This window comes from Puntigrus tetrazona, chromosome 13 (genome assembly GCF_018831695.1).
Source record: "Puntigrus tetrazona isolate hp1 chromosome 13, ASM1883169v1, whole genome shotgun sequence".
Classification (NCBI taxonomy): Eukaryota; Metazoa; Chordata; class Actinopteri; order Cypriniformes; family Cyprinidae; genus Puntigrus; species Puntigrus tetrazona.
The window spans coordinates 2,265,697-2,286,347 of NC_056711.1; the positions used below are offsets into that span (position 1 = coordinate 2,265,697).

A 20,651-nucleotide genomic window follows, 5' to 3' on the forward strand; every position below is an offset into this window, starting at 1 on the left:
TTATATTTGAGATTACAGATTTAACTTTGCTCTTATTTCGAGTTGCAGCTATGTTTGTGTCATCTCTCCCTCAAGAGGTGTCCTAGCTAACAATTTTAAGTTATTTACAGTAGTTTACAGTAATGTTCCTGTTGTTCTTAGAACATTCAAAATGTACATTTTTTAGTAGATTTATTAACGTTATTGTTTGGTTGTAAAGAACGTTATTAAAAATGTTTTTATGCACTGTAAAAAGCAATCAGTTGATTTAAATTGAGGAAACCTTGAAATTATTAAATAAAAGAAACTAATGCAAAATTAAAGGAAAAGTGTAAAGTGAACAATTCAATCCAACTCAGTTCACTTCCCTTCAGTGTCTCTGCAATTAAGTCGTTAATACACCCAAAAATTAATTGTCCCAAATTAAGCAAGCCAAGAATGGAGAAAAACCTGTCCAGATGAAGCAACATGGTGTTTGTCATTGTGGTCTTTGCTGTGGTTTCGTGTCAATGGCTGTATAGTTAATGAGGTCTTCACTGGGGATCTGTCTTTGGGGCTCATCTAGTTGACATGGTCTCTGCTGACATTCAGCTCTGTAGAGTTGTCTCCACCATCTGATCCGGATACAGACTCGATCCAGTGACTTTGGAATAAGAAGAAAACAGACTAATATTAGCAAAGATGCCATACTTCTTAAGATGTAACAAGTAGATCAGATGATACTGACTTTGTTATTGTAAATGAGACGCAGCCTCTTTGGGACTAATTTAGCAGACATTACAATTACCCCACATTTTCTTTAGACTGTCAAAGTAAACAACTTACCACATTGCGGCCACACGATAATCCTTTGAACGGTCCTGAAACTTCTGCTTAGCGTATGCCTGAAATTATATGAGAGCCATTTACACAAAATGCGTAACTAGGAAAAACCGCAGCCTCTTTTATATCGTTTGACAAAACACTCTTTGGTTGCATTCAATCAAAACTCATGCAAATCAGTTTACAGGCAGTGTGTTTGTATATAAAAAAAAACCCAGAACATAGAAACTTTACTTAACATTCAGTAGATAATTTAGTTTAGAAGATGTTCTGCTCAACAAATATTTTGAAATTTTATATATTTTTACAAATATGCAAAAAAAAAAAAAAAAAAAAAAAAAAAAAAGTTACTATTAGGATCAAATAAATGATTAAAATAACACAAAAAAAACACAAACAAATCTTACCATTCCAAAACTTTTGACTAGTTTGTTAACCAGTTGGAGCTCAAATGAAAGAAAATAAAAAATCATTTTCACCTCAACTGCAATTAACCAATTAAAAGGCCTGGTATATTCAAAGACTGTACGCCCATTGTTCATGCAATAGTGTAGTGTTCACATACCTGAATTATACCTGCATGCACAATAATGAAAAGCACACAACATGAAGGGTCTCCATATATACAGCAGAGTCTGATGTGGCAGGAGGAACTAGAACTAGTGTCTTCACTGAAACAAAAGATTAAAAAGACTAAAAACGTGAACATATATGATATAATAATATGATCTAACTCTAACAAGTACTGGCCAGATTCCCAGTAAACGAATGGGTTAAAATGACAAAAACTGCTGTAAGTTTTTAGTGAGTGTGCTTGAGAAGCACTGAAATCAATGTACTTCAATGCTGGAACTATTGGCCGCTTCATGACATGCTTTACTTCCGCATTCCTATTCATATAAAATGAACAAAATGCAGTGAACGAACAAAAGAGAAATCTAAATCAAATCAGTATTTGGTGAGACCACCCTTTGCCTTCAAAACGGCAGCTATTCTTCTAGGTACACTTGCACACAGTTTTTGAAGGAACTCGGCTGGTAGGTTGCTCCAAACATCTTGGAGAACTGACCACAGATCTTCTGTGGATTTAGGCTTTATTATACATAGGTTATACAGATACAACAATATAGGGGTAAATGCCAAATCATAAACATAAACAAAACACCCTCTAACTACCTGCCTATACTGCCCAATTCCTTGTTAACTCTTCATATTCTAGTGTGAGTTCTTCTTTCTCAGTTACAATGTATACACTCGCTCCCTCTCTTTCAAATGACAAAACATCAAAATAATTCCCAAATCAAAAGGCAACCCCATTTACCATATTTCATCTACTTCTTCTAATTCTACATCAGTGTAACGCTGTTTAGTGACATGAGGATTTGGTGCGGTTTCTCCCACAGTTATGTTGACCATCTGTCTGGCAGCTGCATGCACAATCATAGACCTGAGAACAGGAAAGAGACAGCATAATAATAGAGAGAACACAACTAGTATGATAGCAGTTGTTATTCCCAATTTTGTTATCCAACTTTTCCAGTTATACAGAAGATTGTCAAACCAGTTTCCAAAAGTTAGATCTCTTCCAGCGTTTGCTTTCATTTCGAGTCTAAGTTCCTTCAGTCTCTCCATTGCCCGAGTGAAGGATCCATTTGGTGCTGTGTTATTAGGAATAAAAGTACAACACTCATCTCCAAACATAACACATACTCCACCTTTGTCTGCCAATAGTCAATTTAACACCAATCTATTTTGATAAGCCATTCTACTTGTGGGGTCAAGTTGTTCTCCTAGTGCTTTTAAAGCATCATCGGTATGATTGATGAATCGTTGCTGATTATAATAAATGTAATTAATCCATTCAACATTTTTGTTTACTGTTGTGTGTAAAATCAATGACTCAAATCCAGCTTTGACCTCACTTCTAGCTTTAAATTGGTGTGGGATGCCTCTTGGTTGTCCAACACCATCTAAGTATACTTGTGGGTCTGTTTTGTATTTTTTGATAGGATTTAGCTGGTAAGGTGGGTCGTAATTTCTTTCCTCCACATATCCAATAAAAGTTGGTGGCTTTTGTTACTTTATATGGTCCTTCTCGTCGTGGTCCGTGCCACCTCCGTCGGAACACTCTGAGGTACACGTGGTCACCTGGTATTACTGGAAGGGGTGTCTCTTCTTCAGGTCTGGGTACTTTGCTCTGCTCCTGTAAGTAGATGGCTTTATGTATCGCAGTTAATTGTCTCATGTATGACCGTAATTCCAATTGCAGCTGTTCTAACGAAGGACCTTCATATGTGCCTCTTAGAAAGGGTGCAGGCATTGGTCTGCCCGTCAACATTTCATGAGGTGTCAAATTGGTGATCCTGTTTGTTTGCATTCTATAACTCATTAGTGCAACTGGCAGTGCATCTACCCAATTGAGCTTTGTGTCTGCACATATTTTGTTGACTTTTGCTTTGATGGTTCCATTAACCCTTTCTACCATTCCTTGTGATTGAGGGTGATAAACACATCCTAATGTCGGTTTTATTTTGAGTTGTTGTAACACCATTTTGACAGTTCGTTGCGAAAATGCCAAGCCATTGTCTGAACTGATTTGTGATGGAATTCCAAATCGTGGAATCACTTCTCTGGTCAAGAATTTAATCACTGTCTGAGTGCTTTGATCTGCTTCTACCCAACAGCTAAACCGATCAATTATTACTAGCATGTACCTTTTTCCTCTGACTGACTTAATCATGTCTACATAATCCAGTACTAGATGTTTAAAAGGACCTTCAGATGTTGGTATGTAAGACAAAAGTGTTGTGGTTCCTTTTCTTACATTGTTTTGTGCACAGATCTCACATTCAGCTAGAAACTTATCAACCATGGCTTGTAAATAAGGCGACCAGTACCCTTGCCTTTTGATTGTTCTTATAACTTCTCCTCGTGCACAATGATCAAAATCCATGTGCATCAGGAATCATTATATTAAGTAAAGCAGTTGGAGCAATTATGTACCCCTCATGGGATCTCCAAATTCCATTTGTATCTCTTGCTGCCCCTCTCTGTTGCCATATTGTTTGTTCAGCTTGTGTGGCCAGCTCTTGAATACGAACCAGGTCTGCCAATTGAGGGTCTGGTTGTATTAGTACTGTAGGGGCCATCACTGCAACTTGACAACCTGACGCTTGCTTTGCATACAAATCAGCTGCGTTGTTACCTTGTATTACAAAGTCATTGCCTTTTTTGTGTGCTTGACATTTTACAATGGACAGTTTCTTTGGCTGCATCATGGCTGAGATTAGCTTAACAATCTGTTCTCCATGTTGTATTGGTGCTCCATCACTTTTCTTGAATTCTCTTTGCTTCCACACTGCTCCAAATAAATGACATATTCCATGAGCATAAGCTGAATCAGTGAAGATATTGGCCACCTTATTTTTTGCCAGTAAACAAGCTGCTGTTAGGGATTTAAGTTCTGCTAGCTGTGCTGAGCATGGTTGGTCACAATGTTGCCAGTGAGCACAAAATTTTTCCCTTCTCTTCTGACTATGGCATTACCTGCATGATTACCTAGATGGTCCCTGTAACATGATCCATCAACAAAGTAATCCACATCTGCTTTCCAGATAGGATTAGATTCAAGATCTGGTCTCAAGCGTGTGAATGCTAATGATTCAGCTACACATTCATGTGGTTCTCCTTCACCATCCAAGGGAATGTAATCAGCTGGATTGTTTGTCAAGCAGCGTTTAAGAGTAATGTCCGGGTATGTTACCAATACAGAATACTGCAAGCATCTTGCTTGGGTCAAAACAAATTTTCCTCTTTCCAACAGTTCTACCATTTTATGATGTGTGTAAATAACAACTGCATATCCCATTGTTATTGTTGATGCTTTTTCATACATGGCATATACTGCAGCTAACCCTTGCGGATAGCATGGAGGGTAGCCTTGTGCTACATTGTCTAGTTTTGCTCTGTAATATGCTATTGGTTGTTTTTTCCGACCACTACAGGTATCTTGCATTAGTACTGCTGATGCATATCCATCTTTTCTGTTGGCTACATAAAGATGAAACACATTGTCATAATTAGGGTGAGTAAGTACTGGTGCTGTTTGTAATTCTCTTTTGATGGATTCAAAGGCTACTGACGCATCAGTGTTCCATATCAGATGTTCTTTTAAGTTCTATTGTCCTATTACTTTAGTTAGCGTTCTTAATGGGGCAGTTTTGATAGCATAGTCTTCTATCCATTCTGCACTGAATCCAGTCATTCCTGTTACTACTATAGGATTTGCTGATTTAACTAACCCTACATCAGTTTCATGTTTAGCCCATAACTCATTTGGCACTTTCTCTTCCATTTCTCTCAATAGTTCATTCATCTTGGGGACTACTTCAGTCTGTTCTTTTTTGTTACTACTATTAGCTTGGGAACTGCAGTCAAAGATGTGTCATACATGATTTTTAAGTATGTTTTGTCTGATGATTCAAAAATGAATGGATTTTCAGTGCTTTTCCATTCACATTTTTCAGCTTTTTTCATCATGTTTTCCACATCTTGAGAACACTTTCCCTTACTGTAGTATAGGGCTATGTGAGGTACCTTTTCTGGCATTTGAAACCACTTTCCTATGAACTCATTTTTTCCGACTTTTAGAGCTGCTCCATCTGGTTCTACTACAATGCTTGTTGACTGTAGCGCTACTTTCTTATTTTGTGTTTCTTTTAACCATAGCTCTTCAAAGCTTGCATCCTGAGTGGGATCATAAGCCATTGTACAATGGAATTCGGTGTTTGGATGTTTTGGTTCTTGTAGCTGAACTGTTACATATTTTCCCCACTTGTCAATGATTTTTCCTACTTCCTCTTTTATGTCTCCTAACCAGTAGACGTTTACTTCTTGTCCTTGATTGCTTGGAAGCTGTCTCACTGTTAGCTGTTTGGTTCCTTCACTCTCAATGTAGATTCCATCTGGAGAACAGAGTTCATTTTAACTACAAGTTCATTTTACAGATGGCATCTCACCCAAGAAGAGTCACTGGTGTATGTTCTGAAATCAGAAGAGGAATTTTGATTTCATTATTCTTTACTCTTACTGACACCGGTACTGTCAATGGTATTAGCTGCGATATTCCCGAAAATCCTACTGTCTTAGCATATTTTCCAGACTTGGGGAGGTGAGATGCATATTTATTATGAGATGCATATAGGCTATTTGTAGTTGTCTTGGGATGACTGGACATTCTCTTCTCAAATGTCCTGGTTGTCCACACCCCCAACAAACTCCAGGTGGTCCATTCATAATTTGTTGATTATACACTTGCTGTCCTCTTCCCCTTCCCAATGATCTTGTCCATCCTCTATTGTTTTGCTGTTCTGGGTTTAGATATATTACAATAGGAGCGGCTGCTGTGCTGGGTGTCGTTCCAGCATGTCCATTACTTGCTTGTTTTGTTGTTGGTTGCCCTGATGGTGTTATCATAGCTTGTTGAATAGCTGGAGCTGTCACAGTCACTGGCGCCATCATATTAGCTTGGGTTTGTTCTCTAACAGGAGCTTGAATCTTTTTCTTCTTGCTTGTTAACTCCTCTAGTTGAAGGTGGTTCAATTTTCTTAGGAGCTCTCGTTCTTGATTCTTCTGCTTCATTTCATCTTTCCTGTATTGGTCCACTGCATGTGCCACATAATCACAGAACTCTTTCTGTGGTTTGGAGTTGAGTCCCACTACATCTTCCAGCTTTTCTTTAACCACTGTTCACATGGCTTCTACTATGGCATTTCTGAAGAGGGTCATCAAGAGTGGATCTCCTTCTGGATTTTTCTCTAGTTCCTCCTTCCATCTTCTCAGCTGGTTTTGTATATATATATATATATATATATATATATATATATATATATATATATATATATATATATATATATATATATATATATATATGTTACCGGATTTTCACTTTCTCCTAATGACTCTCCTTTCAGTGATTTTGGGCCTATTTGTAGTGGGTATTCTTGTCGTAACACCTTCCACATTTCCCCACGATAGAGGTTAAATCCATCTGCATCTCGTTCAACATATTTTAACTGATCATCAATGTCCATTAACTCCAAAAGTTCTCTCATTCTATGTCTGCCCAAACTTCTTGCCAGCAATGCTTTAATGTCTCCTAATGCCAAAAGTTGTCCTGTTGTGATTTCTTCCACCTTTTTTATCCATTTTCCAGCTCCTTCGTGCATGTCAGGAAGTCAAGTTATCAGTCCATCCAGGTCTTGATGTGCCCATGGTATATACTGACCTCGCCCATTTTTGATGAAGATCGGTACTTGTTTAGCAGGTCTGAGAGATTCTCCCTTCACCCGTCGCTGATTTGAGTTATCTTCTTCTTCATTTTCCTCATTGACTTCTTCTCCATCCTCCACTTGTTTTTCTCCAGTATGAGTGCCCTGTTGACTTTCTTCCTCAGCTCCCTTTGCAGTTTGTGCTTCTTGTAAAGCTTTTTCATGACCCCAGACCATAGTTGTCAAGTTTTCCATCCCAATACTAAGTTTCTCAAGATAACTTTTAATGAAACTTCCTCCTCTTCTTCATCTAATCGTTCTTCATCTAATCGTAATGCCTTCCTCTGTGCTGGTGGTGTCATCGCAGCTGTGGCTTCTCTGTAATCTTTGCTGATTCTGTCCAGGCTTTCACGAAGGTCACTGTAAGGGATTGTGATGTTCATACAGTGAAAGAAAGACAGCATGTGACATGTTGGAGTTTCTTCCCAATCCTCTTTCCATGCAGGTTGTTTCCAGTCTCGTGCACGTTTTTCTGTGCTTCCCTCCTTCTCTATCTTGTCGTTGATTTCTATCTTGCCTTTAAACTGGACTTTTCTGAGAGCCATTTGTTTTTGGACACTACACAATGGGTCATAAGGTGGAGGGTTTTCTTCATCTTTTTCGGGTTTTTCCTGTTTAATTAACTTTATTCCATAACCTTTGAACGAATTCAGAATTCCCAATTCTCTTTCTTTCTTTTCTTCTCTTCTCTTAGATTTGTCATTTGATTTGTGATTTTTAATCAATCCTTCCATCTCCCTACACATCATCACATTAAATGTTCCTTCTGCAGGCCACTTTGTGTTTAGATTTTTTGTTCGCTTCTCCCATTTTTGTGATATGTTACGTATTATATCTTTGCATAAAGGTTGCTGAAGACCAAGCACTTCTATAGGGGTTCCTTCCTCATACGATGCCATTTTTTTTTGTTAGATGTCAAAAATTCAAATCAAAAAATAAATCTTAAAAATTAATCACCAATTAAAATCAAGTACTATGTCAATATACTTAAATCTCAAATTAGTGAGAATCCCTCCTCTTGCACACACTCCGTCACAAGAGCCTGCTCCAAGGTCACAGGTCAACCCCCCTTACTTTGCCTACCTTCCTTCTCACTCTCCCTTCCTTTTTTTTTCTTTGCTCTATATCTTCCCACTCCGTATTTTCTTTATCACTTTGCAACTACTGTGTTCTTATTTTAAGTTGATTTCTTGACTTACTCAAATTAGTTCTAATTTATTAATATTTATTCTTAGTTTTTTCCTATAAAATACAATTATTTCAAAAATAACAAGTATCAAATTTTCACTTGCCCCCTTGTGTTCAGCTCTTGCCTTTGCACCACATAGGAAGTCCTGCCAACAGTTAGATAGTTTTCACTCTATCAGCTCCTCTTATTCGGCCACCTGATTTCAGATAAGGAACATATAGAATCAAGCAAAATAATAATATATATTAAACTTCCAGCGTATGTTTCAAATTTCCAATTAATAAAAAACAGTTTGAATCCAAATTACTAATATATATTCTACTTCTTTCTTCTTTCTCTCCTTTTTTCTCCTCAACACCCAGTGGCACCCTTCACTCCTTTTTCTTTTTCCTACCACATCACACCCTTATATTATAATATTCCCTTTTATTTTATTTCTTTGGTTTTTAATTTATCAATTTGTATTTTGTAATTTGCTTGCACCAAGAGTTCTTTTGGTGAAACAAGTACAAAATTTTATTTTATTTCATCACATAATATAAACCTTCAAAACACAATTTAAATTAATTCACATATTATCCCATAGCATATCATATAACTTCTCTCCAGTGATCCAACCACTCAATTTCCCTTTACTCAGCCGTGTTTGTGTAGTCAGCCTCCTGACCCTTTTCTTCTCTTCTTCTCCTCAAAACCTCTATCCTGCCCCACGTTGGGCGTCAAGTTATGATGTAGCGAAGTCACTTCTCAAGCAAAGAGCCTCTTACAGCAGGATTTTAGGTGTCAGGAAAAACTTTATTGACAAGTCTGAGATAGCCGCAGTCCGCCTCTCCCCCTTTGGTCTCTCTCCCCTTTTTAAACCCCTGCTAACGTCCCACCACACATACCATCAGTCCTTGGTAAGAGCAGCTGAGTTCAATCTTAGGGTTTTTTGCTTTTGTCCTTTGTCTGTTCCATAGGGTTTGTGCGTTTGACATGAGGCTCACCTTATTTATGGTTTCTTTCTATGAGATCTTGATGACTTATGACCTTTTTGTTTTTACCTTAGGTTTCATTCTATGGGAACTTGGTGGCTTATGAACTTTTTGTTTTACCAGTTGGTTTGTGTCTTGCAGACCCTTGCAGATCTTCTAGCAGTAAACACCATTATGTTTAAGAATGGCACAAAAGTAACATGTAGTTGACTCGTAAACTTATAGAAATTAGAAAATAAAGTTGAAGGAAAACTTCGTCAGCATCAGTGTAGACTGTGAAAGAAAGTTGCAGGTCAGGATGTCCAAGGACAGGAGGAGAGACAAGATTTCAGATATTCAGTGATGAACCAGACACTGGAGTAGCAGATGATTCAGAAGTGTGCAAAGGGAATGAAGGTGCACACAACTCATATTCTGATTTAAGTTCTGCAATTTTTTCCTCTTGACTTTTACATTTTTCCTCAATTTCAGTTTGTAGCTCCTGTACAGCTGTACGTACAGTTTTAGTGGCTTGGGGGTGTGTTGCTACAATTTATAACAATATTCTTAGTACTTCTCGGAGGGAAGGATTTAAGTATAACTTAATTGAAGTTTTGGTGCTGCATATAACATTATCTATAGAATCATGTGATGAATCCCCTGTCATGTTTATACTGGCTACTGTATACAGGCCACCAGGACACAGCACAGATTTCATTAAAGAATTTGCTGATTGTCTGAATGAGTTAGTACTAGCCGCAGATAAAGTCTTAATTGTTGGCGGTTTTAAAATCCATGTTGATAATGAAAAAGACTCATTAGGATCAGCTTTCTTAGACATTCTGAACTCTGCTGGGGTTAGACAACACGTCTTTGGACCTACTCATTGTAGAAATCATACTCTAGACCTAATACTGTCACATGGAATAGATGTTAAAATGGTTGAAGTACTGCAGCAAAGTGATGACATTTCAGATCACTATCTAGTCTTGTGTTAACTCTGTATAGTTAAACCTGTAAACTCTGCACCTTATTACAAGTATGGTAGAGCCATCACTTCCACCACAAAAGAAAGCTTTCTAAATAACCTTCCTGACTTATCTCAATTCCTTAGTTCATCCAATACGATGCAAAAACTTGATGATGTAACAGAAACTATGCACTCTCTTTTTTCTAGCACTTTAGATACAGTTGCTCCTTTGCACTTAAAAAAGATAAAAGAAAACAATCTGACTCCATGGTATAATGACAACACACGCACCCTAAAGAGAGCAGCCCGGAAAATGGAGCACAGGTGGAGAAAAACCAAATTAGAAGTATTTCGTATTGCCTGGCGGGAGAGTATGCTGTCACACAGAAAAGCATTAAAAATAGCAAGATCTGATTATTTTTCATCCCTTTTAGAAGAAAACAAACACAACCCCAGTATTTATTCAGTACAGTGACTAAATTAACAAAAATAAAGCATCAACAGGTGCTAATATTCCCAAGAGTATAGCTGCAATGAGTTCATGAATTTCTTTACTTCTAAGATTGATACCATCAGAGATAAAATTGTAACTATGCAGCCGTCAACTACAGTTTCACATCAGATAATGAGCTATAGATCCCCTGAGGAAAAATTACACTCTTTCTCTATTATAGGAGAAGAAGACTTGTACAAACTTGTTAAATCATCTAAACCAGCAACATGTATGTTAGACCCTATTCCTTCTAAACTATTAAAAGATTTGCTTCCAGAAGTCATAGATCCTATTTTGAACATCATTAATTCATCATTGTCATTAGGATATGTTCCCAAAACATTCAAACTGGCTGTAATTAAGCCTCTTATTAAGAAACCACATCTTGATCCCAAAGACTTAGTAAATTACAGACCAATCTCTAACCTCCCTTTTCTGTCAAAGATACTAGAAAAGGTAGTATCCTCACATCTATATTCATTCTTAGAGAAAAATGGTATCTGCGAGGATTTCCAATCAGGTTTCAGACCGTACCATAGTACTGAGACTTTAAAAAATGGTGTAGTCTGAGCCGGTTGGCTTCTGGCTTGCGACTGTTCGGACGCTCTTGCTTACTGCTCCGCGCTTTGCTTCTTTTTATCTACTTTTATCTACTTTTTTTCTGATTTTACTAAGTTTTAACTTCAGCATATAGCACAGTGCTCAAACAACACATATTTGGCAAAAACTTTCGGGATTGCAATAATAGCTACTACGAAGAACTAGATTTTCTGCCTCCCGCTGCTAGCAGCTTACATTCCGGAGACGGGAAAACACAGCTTCCTATCTTCAACAAACAAGAAAGAAAATGCCTCTTCTGGATTCTACTTGCTGCACAAACTGCCACAGACTGCTACAAAGGATTGTGGCTCTTGAAACAAAGTTACTTGCTGGACTCCCAAAACAAGCAGATCACACAGCAGATCATCACGGACCCCCTCAGCCCACAGCCGGTGAGTCCTATGAATCGAATCAATCTCGACAGTATACAAATGTAGCGGATCAAGCTAAAGCTGATCAACACACAAATCAGTGGCAAAGACAGGGAGCGAGACCCAAAGGCACTCGAGACATCAGACTGTCACGAGTATCTCATATTGCCGCTGTGGCATCATCTACCCCAGACATGGCCATGAGAAGGCTTGGAAAAACTGGTATTTTACCACCCCCTGTACAGCTCGAGAACAGATTTGAATCTTTAACGAATTTGGGTGAGGAATCCCCGAAAGTGACTGAGCAGGAGTCATATCAGCCAGTAGCTAACACCGCTACAAACAGGCGCTCAAGGTCGAGCAGACAGCGGCGTTCAGATCACAGAGCAGCCGAGCCCAGAACTCTGATAGTCGGAGACTCCATTATTAGAAACGTCAGGAGCAGAATGACAACTACATGCTGCTTTCCTCAAGCGACCGTCTCTGATGTGAACAATGGACTTCAGAACGTTCTAATGAAGCACAAGACTGCAAAACGAGTCATCATCCATGTGGGGAAGAATGACATTCGTAAGGAGCAGTCAGAACTCCTGAAGAGGGACTTCAGTGAACTCATCGAAACATTTGAATTACCATTGTGTATGAAATGTGCTATATAAATAAACTTGCCTTGCCTTGCCTTGAGACTGCTCTCATTAGAGTTACTAATGACCTGCTTCTATCATCGGATCGTGGTTTTATCTCGTTATTAGTGCTATTAGATCTTAGCGCAGCATTCGATACTATCGATCACAACATTCTCTTGGATAGACTAGAAAACTATGTTGGCATTAGAGGAAGCGCCTTAGCATGGTTTAAATCATATCTATCTGACCGCTATCAGTTTGTAGCATTAAATGAGGAGGTATCATATCAATCACAAGTGAAATATGGAGTTCCTCAAGGCTCAATGCTAAGACCGTTACAGACATGGTGTTAGCTTTCACTGCTATGCTGATGATACTCAGCTCTATATTTCAGCGCAGCCTGGTGATACACATCAAATTGAGAATCTAACAGAATGCATAGTCAATATAAAAAGCTGGATGATGAGTAACTTCCTAACGCTAAATTCTGAAAAAACATGATGGCTACTCTGTTAATTCTTCATCATCAGTTAGGAACCTAGGTGTGCTGTTTGACAGCAATCTTTTCTTCAAAAACCATGTTTCCAGCATCTTTAAAACTGCGTTTTTCCATCTTTCAACCTCTAATGCAGAAATATGAATTCATGCGTTTATGACCTCGAGGTTAGATTATTGTAATGCTTTATTGGGTGGTTGTTCTGCACGCTTGATAAACAAACTTCATCTAGTCCAAAACGCAGCAGCCAGAGTCCTTACTAGAACTAGGAAGTATGATCATATTAGCCCGGTTCTGTCAACACTGCACTGGCTCCCTATCAAACATCGGATAGATTTTTAAGTCTTATTCACTGGCTATAAAGTCCTGAATGATTTAGCTCCTCAATACTTGAGCGAGCTTTTATCACATTATTTGTCCTTCCTGTCCGCTGCGTTCTCAAAACTCTGGCCATTTGATAATACCTAGAATATCAAAAATCGACTGCAGGCAGCAGATCCTTTTCCTATCTAGCACCTAAACTCTGGAACAATCTCCCTAACTCTGTTCAGGAGAGTTCTACACATAACACACCAACACACTTTTATTAATCAAATCCGTTAAAGGATGTTTAGGCTGCATTAATTAGATCCGCTGGAACCGGCAACACTACTCATGTACACGACTCATCTACGCTAATATTAGTCCTGTTTCTTTCTTAATCTGTTTCTCAGTTTGTATCCAGACTAGATGGTGGATCAGCACACAGAGATTATGTTCATCAGAGACCAGAACACTTAGATGCGCCCGTGGACAGATCACCAGATCCTGATGCGCACGCGCACACACACACACACACACACACACACACACACACACACACACACACACACACACACACACACACTAAGTCATTTACACTATCTGACACAGCTGTGTTTAAAATTGAACTGGAAGTTAAGTGCTGGGCGTCCGGTCAGAGGAGAACTGACCCCAACTGAGTCTGGTTTCTCCCAAGGTTTTTTTCTCTCCATTCTGTATGGATGGGGTTTTGGTTCCTCCGGCTTGCTTTGTTGGGGACACTTAACTTCTAGTGATCATCGTCGAATTGATTACAGACCGTCTCTGCATTTAATAAGAAATTGTTCACTCTCGTCATCATACATCCCCGTCATTGTATTCTTCTACATTATACTGTTCAGTGCTTTGATGCAACCTATGTTGTTAAATGCGCAATATAAATAAAAATGATTGATTGACTTGTTTGGGTATAATTGGTTGATCATACATCTGACTATAAACCTACAAAATCCCTGACTGTGTATCTCTAAGAATTGATGCTGGTTTGAAAGCAAAAGGTAGTAACACCAAATATTGATTTGAACTAGATTTTTCTTTTGTTCACTCAAAAACAAACAATCCTTATTTTCTTATCTTTATTATACCTGCCTAAAACTCTTGAACAGTACTGTATAAATATATATATATATATATATATATATATATATATATATATATATATATATATATATATATATATAAAAGGAACTCACTTTTTCCACGACAAACAGGGAACGACAGTGAGGAGTGAAGAGACTCATTGTGAGGGTGATCTCTCATTACAGGGTGTCTTCAGGTGGTTATTGTTCTAGAGAAGAAGAAAAAACACAAGAGAAATGGTTAAGTGACTCGGGAAGTGTAAATGAATAAACTTAAATTCTTATAGAGAAATAAATATGTATTTGAAAATGTTTTTCAGAAAAAATAAAGTAGGAATATTGACAGAATTCATAAGAGCACTAAGATATTACCTCACAATAAAAGAGAAATTCAATAACATTCAATTCAATGTACAATATAATGCGCTAATCTGGGTTGCACCCGGTAACTACAGGTTTTAGAATAAACTCACACCATGAAATAGTCACAAGAACATTAGACCATTAAATAACAAATAATAGACTAAAATAAACCTTTCAAATACAAAAGGAATTAAAGATTCAATAGAAAAGAATCATTAAAAACATCGTTTTGACTCTTACAGTCTGGTAAACTTGATTCATTCGATTCAGTTCAAACTATTCAGTCCAAAGAGTTCGGTTCAATAAGTCAATTCAGAAGAATGGTTCAGTACAGTACAGAGTCGCCGGGAAAGTTTAGGTGAGATTAGGTAAATTAAAAAAAAGAGAAATAGCTCCGTTTCCACAAAAAGTATATATTGCTTTGAGCATTCACTAGAAGAAAAATTGAACTCTCCAACCCCGTTCTGAGGTTAAGTTAACTCAGCCATCATGGAACTCGTTGAACTAAATTAATTTCCAGGAACGGAAAAACCCTCACCTGCATAAATACAGGCAATAATACGTTCACAAAAGCACATCATAATTATCGTTACACAATATGAACTTTTAGAACTAACATATGCATTACTATTAAACAACAGACTTCTCTTAACTCGTGAGATATGACATTTAAGAATAAGAAACTGGAGTTTGCACATACACAACCATTTATACACATTAAAAATGTGAACTCACCGAAATCCAAAGAAATAAACAACAGATTTTTTTTTTTACTTTTATCTGCTTCTTTTACTTTATTTTGCTAAAATGGCGCCTACCATTAGCAGCTAACGTGGTGGGCGGGGCTTCTGAGCCAATCTAACGCGATTGGACGATCACTGCTATGTCAATCAATTTACTGACATACAATTAACATACATTTTATAGATTGTTTTTTATGACTACTCAGTTAACTCTCATTGGTAAATTTTTGGAGCGCTGTTTATTTATGTAGAATTAATGTATTTTATAGTACAGGGTTAAACGACCTACAGAGGATGCAGCCTTCCGTATTTACCCACACAATCAAATTCAAACCTTCGGAAACCTGCCCAATCTGGCAACAATATAATACAACAACCAATCAAAATCGTTTGATTCAGCATCACGTTTTGGACCATTTTAAAGATTCGGTGACATACTTGTGAAAATACAGCGTTTAGTTGATCCTAATAGGCACTTGTCGTCACAGTTGATCTCTTTAATATATTATTTTTATTTTTTTGCTCATCCACGTGCAAAACCAGCTTAAATCTCCTTTGTTTTCCTCTTTTTCTTGTCGAATGTTGCTCTCGTTTCATAACATGAGGCTTGAAAATAACAGAAAAAAGCTTCACGCATTACGATTACATGAATTTATAATTATTCAAAGATATTTTATCTTTATTCTCGGTGTATATAATATCATATTGTAATGTACACAAACACAACACAAACGTCGATCAGCTGCTCAAAGATCTCGTCTTTGGAGAGGACTGTTTTTTTTACATGTAAAACATATAAGTATTACTACAATGTAAATGTAATTTGCTTTTCATATGCCAGCAACGTAATATCGCCAGCTGCAATATTTTTAGGAATAAACCTCTGAGAGAGACTCCTCTCCTATCAGCCAATCACGGTGCGAGTAGTGAGTAAGCGTGCTGACGTCATCCATAGCAACAAGGCCAACGCCGCCCCATACTCTTTCACGGTAAGACTCGTATTTCTTAGTGAAAGTTTGTCTCAGCTTCTTTGTTGATTTTTTGAGGTTTTGAGCGAAAACTCTTTTACTGCTGTCTAGAAGAACTCTTAGTGGTAAGATAAAATGTTTTGACGACTGTGGAAACCAGACTGAAAATTGTCCAGGCATTATTATATTAAATCGATGCAATATGCTTTGGTTCAAATCGGGATTCAAATAGGGGGCGGAGTTTATACGAATGTCTGTCTGAGGCGGGAACTTACCGTCTTTAGAAAAGTGCAGATGATATTTTCCTTTTCATCTCGCCTCTGTATAACGCATAGGTTCATAAGTGCAGCGCTGTTTTGATTACAGAGAAAAACAACGAAACGCTTTAAGCGCCACCTGCTGGCAGAGACTGAATCTACGTCTCATTCAGCTTGACTGCTGTTTGTTACATTATTATAGTGTAGATTTTAATTTCAGAAAAAATGTGCAGCCTTTTGTACAGGCAATAGTAAAAAGGACACATTTGATTTACAACTTTTATTAAATGAATTAAAAACAGAAAACATCACGTTTTTCTTTACATTTACTTTATCATTTTATTTATGGGAACGGTGATTATCAAGGAGACGCTCAAAGTCTATGACGCCATAGCACACATTCGAATAGAACTCACAGGTTTACAAAGACCTTGACATTCTTACATTCTTTGTGGATTTGTTGTAGTGATCAGTGACTTCACACAGCGATGGGACAGCGAAACACCAAAGTGAGTCCGATGACTGTTGGAGAGGTGTACGATCAACATCTTAGTACACCCCCAAAACCCAGCACCAACACGGAGGTTCAACATCCCCCTCCCCGCGATGAGACCCCTGTTGGTGCTGGAGGAGGACAGGAAGGAGGAGGAGGAGGAGGAGGAGGAGGAGAGGAAGGAGGAGGAGGAGAAGCAGAGGGAGGAGGAGGAGGAGGAGGAGAAGAGGGAGTAGGACAGGAAGGAGGAGGAGGAGAGAAGCAGAGGGAGGAGGAGGAGGAGAGGGAGTAGGACAGGAAGGAGGAAGAGCAGGAGAGAAGGAGGAGAGGAAGAGCAAGAAGTGGTGGCAGAGGCTGCGCTCTTTCTTCAGAGCTGCCAAAAAACAGCCTCCAGCTCACAGCTCAGGTCAGGGAGAGCAGCAGCAGCAAGATGAGGGAGAGAAGAGGAAGGTGGCATGGGCAGGAAGAAGTAGTGATGGTACACGGCACAACCATGAGAATGCGTTTCGTTTTTAAACTACTTTGATCATATAAAAACAGATAGCATAAAATTCAATATAGAAATGTATATCGGCACACATTACACCAAATCCTATTGAGTTATTCTGTTTTTTAACAGACTACATCTTCAGCCGCTACGCCATTGGTGATCAGCTGGGGAAAGGCGGTTTTGGCGTGGTGTATGAAGGGAGACGTTTGGATGACGATCTTAAAGTAAGTTAATATAAATAAGACACAAACTAGCAGGCAACGGTTTGTCTCATCCTCACCCTCTTTGTGTTTCTTAAGTTCATTTTTGATTTTGTTCATCAGGTGGCTGTGAAATATGTCACAAAGACTCAGCACATGGAGTGTATTATCATCGTAAGTACATGGCACTGTACAAACAATATAAAATATAACATCATCTCACGTTAACATTAGCACAAGTACCTATTTGTCTTCTTCTAGCCCGATCATCCAAACCCTCTTCCGAAAGAGATCGCCCTCACCATCCTGGCCAACAAAGGTCACAGAGTGCCGGAGATAATCAGGCTGCTGGACTGGACGGACCACCCTGACCACTTCGTCCTGGTCCTGGAATGTCCCTCTCCCTGCGAGAACCTGGTAGAGTTCATGAGGCGTCATGGTGGAAGAATCGATGAAGAAACGACGCGCCAGATCATGTGGCAGGCGACTTACGCTGCACACAAGTGCTGCCTCCGCAGAGTCTTCCACCGTGACGTCAAACTGGAGAACCTACTGATCAACATCGAGACATCCGAAGTCAAGCTGATTGACTTCGGATGCGGGGACATTCTGGGGACTTCACCCTACAAGTCCTACCACGGTATGTTTCAGATGATTCCCTTCTTCTGATAGATAAAGAACAATCATGCTGCGCTAAAGCAAACTTAAACTCCACTCTGGTCCAGGCACAGCAAAGTACTCCCCTCCAGAGTACCACCGCAGGGGAGAGTACCACGGCTGGCCAGCGACGGTCTGGTCACTAGGGGTCGTGATGTTCGCACTGTTGTGTGGACACTTCCCTAGCGACCATGACCTGTTGCTGCTGCAGAAGAAGCGCTGGTCCAAACCTGGCCTGTCAAAAGGTGAGATCTTAATTCAGAATCATACCAAACATCTTACAGCTTAGAATAACATGATGAAATAGAACAGCTGTGAAGTTTAAGGTAAGAAAGTAACGTATTTGCCGTCTTCCTGCACAGAATGCTGTGACCTCCTCGGGGCTCTCCTCCAAGAAAAGCCCATCCGGAGACTTGGTTTGGGGCAAATCGTGTTCCACAGCTGGTTTATGGTAGGGAACCTGAGATCAGCTATAAAGAATTCATTACTGGTGGGAAGGAACCAAAAGGTCCGACCCGTTCTCTTTCTGTTTTGTTTCAGGCCCTCTTGTAGGACCGCTCCAGTTGGTGCTCTTCATCCCTCCTCTCGCCTTTGCGTCTTGCGGGGCGAGCAGGCCTCGTGTAGCGTCTTGCGCCCCGGCTTGAGGAAGCAGTATTTGCGTCTGGCGGTACTGCTTCCGGAGGGATGTGTACATATTGTATATATGGACATACTTCTTTTGATTGATACTTTTAGTTTTTATCTTTGAGAATTTAATGTTTTGTTTTGTATTGACTTAAATCTGACGTAAAACTCTGAATTGGTTTCTAAATGTTTGTGTAATTGGCATGATACAACTTTACCTGAATAATAAGAATAATAAATTGTTATATTTGACTTATCCTGGACTCTCTGAAATCATTCTTTCGAGTAGATTAATGTGTGGTACTGGGTATTGTGGCAGGACAGAGCATAATTAACACATAATTAACACATAATTAACATTTTTAATCTTTTGCCATCATTAACAGAGTGATGTTGTTTGGTATTTTGTGGTTATTGAGTTAGATGTCCTTTTTGTTCAGAGGTAGTTCACTTAAGGCATCATAAGCACCCTTCAGCCTCTGAGTAATGTTGGAACTGTCCAGCCGTGTCGAGGGTTCAGTGAAACAGCCGCCTGAATTCCTAAGCGACACTGGGTCCATAATGAAAAAAGGATTAAAATTATGGCGTTATAATAATGTAACTCTGAATTGGCTTCTAAATGTTTTTGTTATTTGCATGATACAATAATAATAATAATAATAAATTGTTATATTTGAGATTAGGGATGCACCGATACCGGTATCTGGTATCGGCCTCGATACCACATTTTCTAAAGTACTCGTACTCGTTAAAAGTCCCCCGATACCAGGGACCGATACCACAGTCTGAGAATTGTCTATGTTTGAGCGGCGTGTAGGTTAATCACAGGCCCCGCCCCCAGACCCCGGCTGCAGCTCAGAGCGGGTAGAAGGCGAGGCGAAACATGTCAGCCGTGTGGAACTATTTCAAAGTAAATGAAGGCGACAAAACAAAGGCGGACTGCAAATTGTGCTCAGCGAAATTGTCCAGAGGAGGCTCAAAAGGTAGCGCATTTAACAATTATCGAGTACATTGCACTCTCGGAGGTAGAAAATGTGGGATTCCTGCGTCTCCTTCATGTTCTGGAGCTGCCGCTACATGACTGACACGGAGCTGCCTAAACTACACGACTCCGTGAAAAAAAACATATCCACAGCGTACTGCAAACCTCCTCTGCGTTTAGTTTCACCACGGATATTTGGACAAGCAGTGTTAGCCCCGTGTCGCTAATTAGCCTAACCTCCCAGTGGACAGACGAGAGTTTCACGCCGCAACGAGCCATATTACATGCGAAACAATTCCGCGGCTCGCACACCAGCCAGGCTATAGCGCATGTGTTTGAGGAAATGCTCCAGACATGGGGTATACCTAAAACATCAGTACATGTTGTACATGTACATATATTAATTCCTACCTCAGTTGCACTGACTGCCACAGTTCTATGTTGGTGGATGTTGTTAGTTTATTCAAATATTGTGCACTAAATAGCAAAGATGTTTATTAATGCCCCTTGTGTTGTCCAAAGCGGCACAGTTTACAACAAACTGAAAAAAATACTTGAGTTGCACTGTCACTGTTTACATTTTGACAATTATTTATTCTGTAATATGTTGCATACAACATGCTTTTCA

General features: G+C 39.0%; 1 protein-coding gene and 1 long non-coding RNA gene across 2 annotated transcripts; one reads left to right on the plus strand and one right to left on the minus strand.

Moving 5' to 3' along the window:
• Positions 1–181: 181 nt before the first annotated feature.
• LOC122356500 lies at positions 182–14,450 on the minus strand. The gene is made up of 4 exons (XR_006252345.1): positions 14,361–14,450; positions 1,367–1,472; positions 805–863; positions 182–622 (listed from the first exon to the last, which is right to left on the minus strand). It is a non-coding gene; the product is annotated as an uncharacterized LOC122356500 (long non-coding RNA).
• Positions 14,451–17,065: 2,615 nt separating this feature from the next.
• Positions 17,066–19,111, plus strand: LOC122356772 (serine/threonine-protein kinase pim-1-like). The gene is made up of 7 exons (XM_043255825.1): positions 17,066–17,198; positions 17,690–17,784; positions 17,884–17,934; positions 18,022–18,400; positions 18,486–18,662; positions 18,780–18,868; positions 18,958–19,111. Exons 1-7 carry the CDS (start codon positions 17,066–17,068, stop codon positions 18,967–18,969), a joined length of 936 nt encoding a protein of 311 aa, XP_043111760.1. The 3' UTR covers positions 18,970–19,111.
• Positions 19,112–20,651: the final 1,540 nt, after the last annotated feature.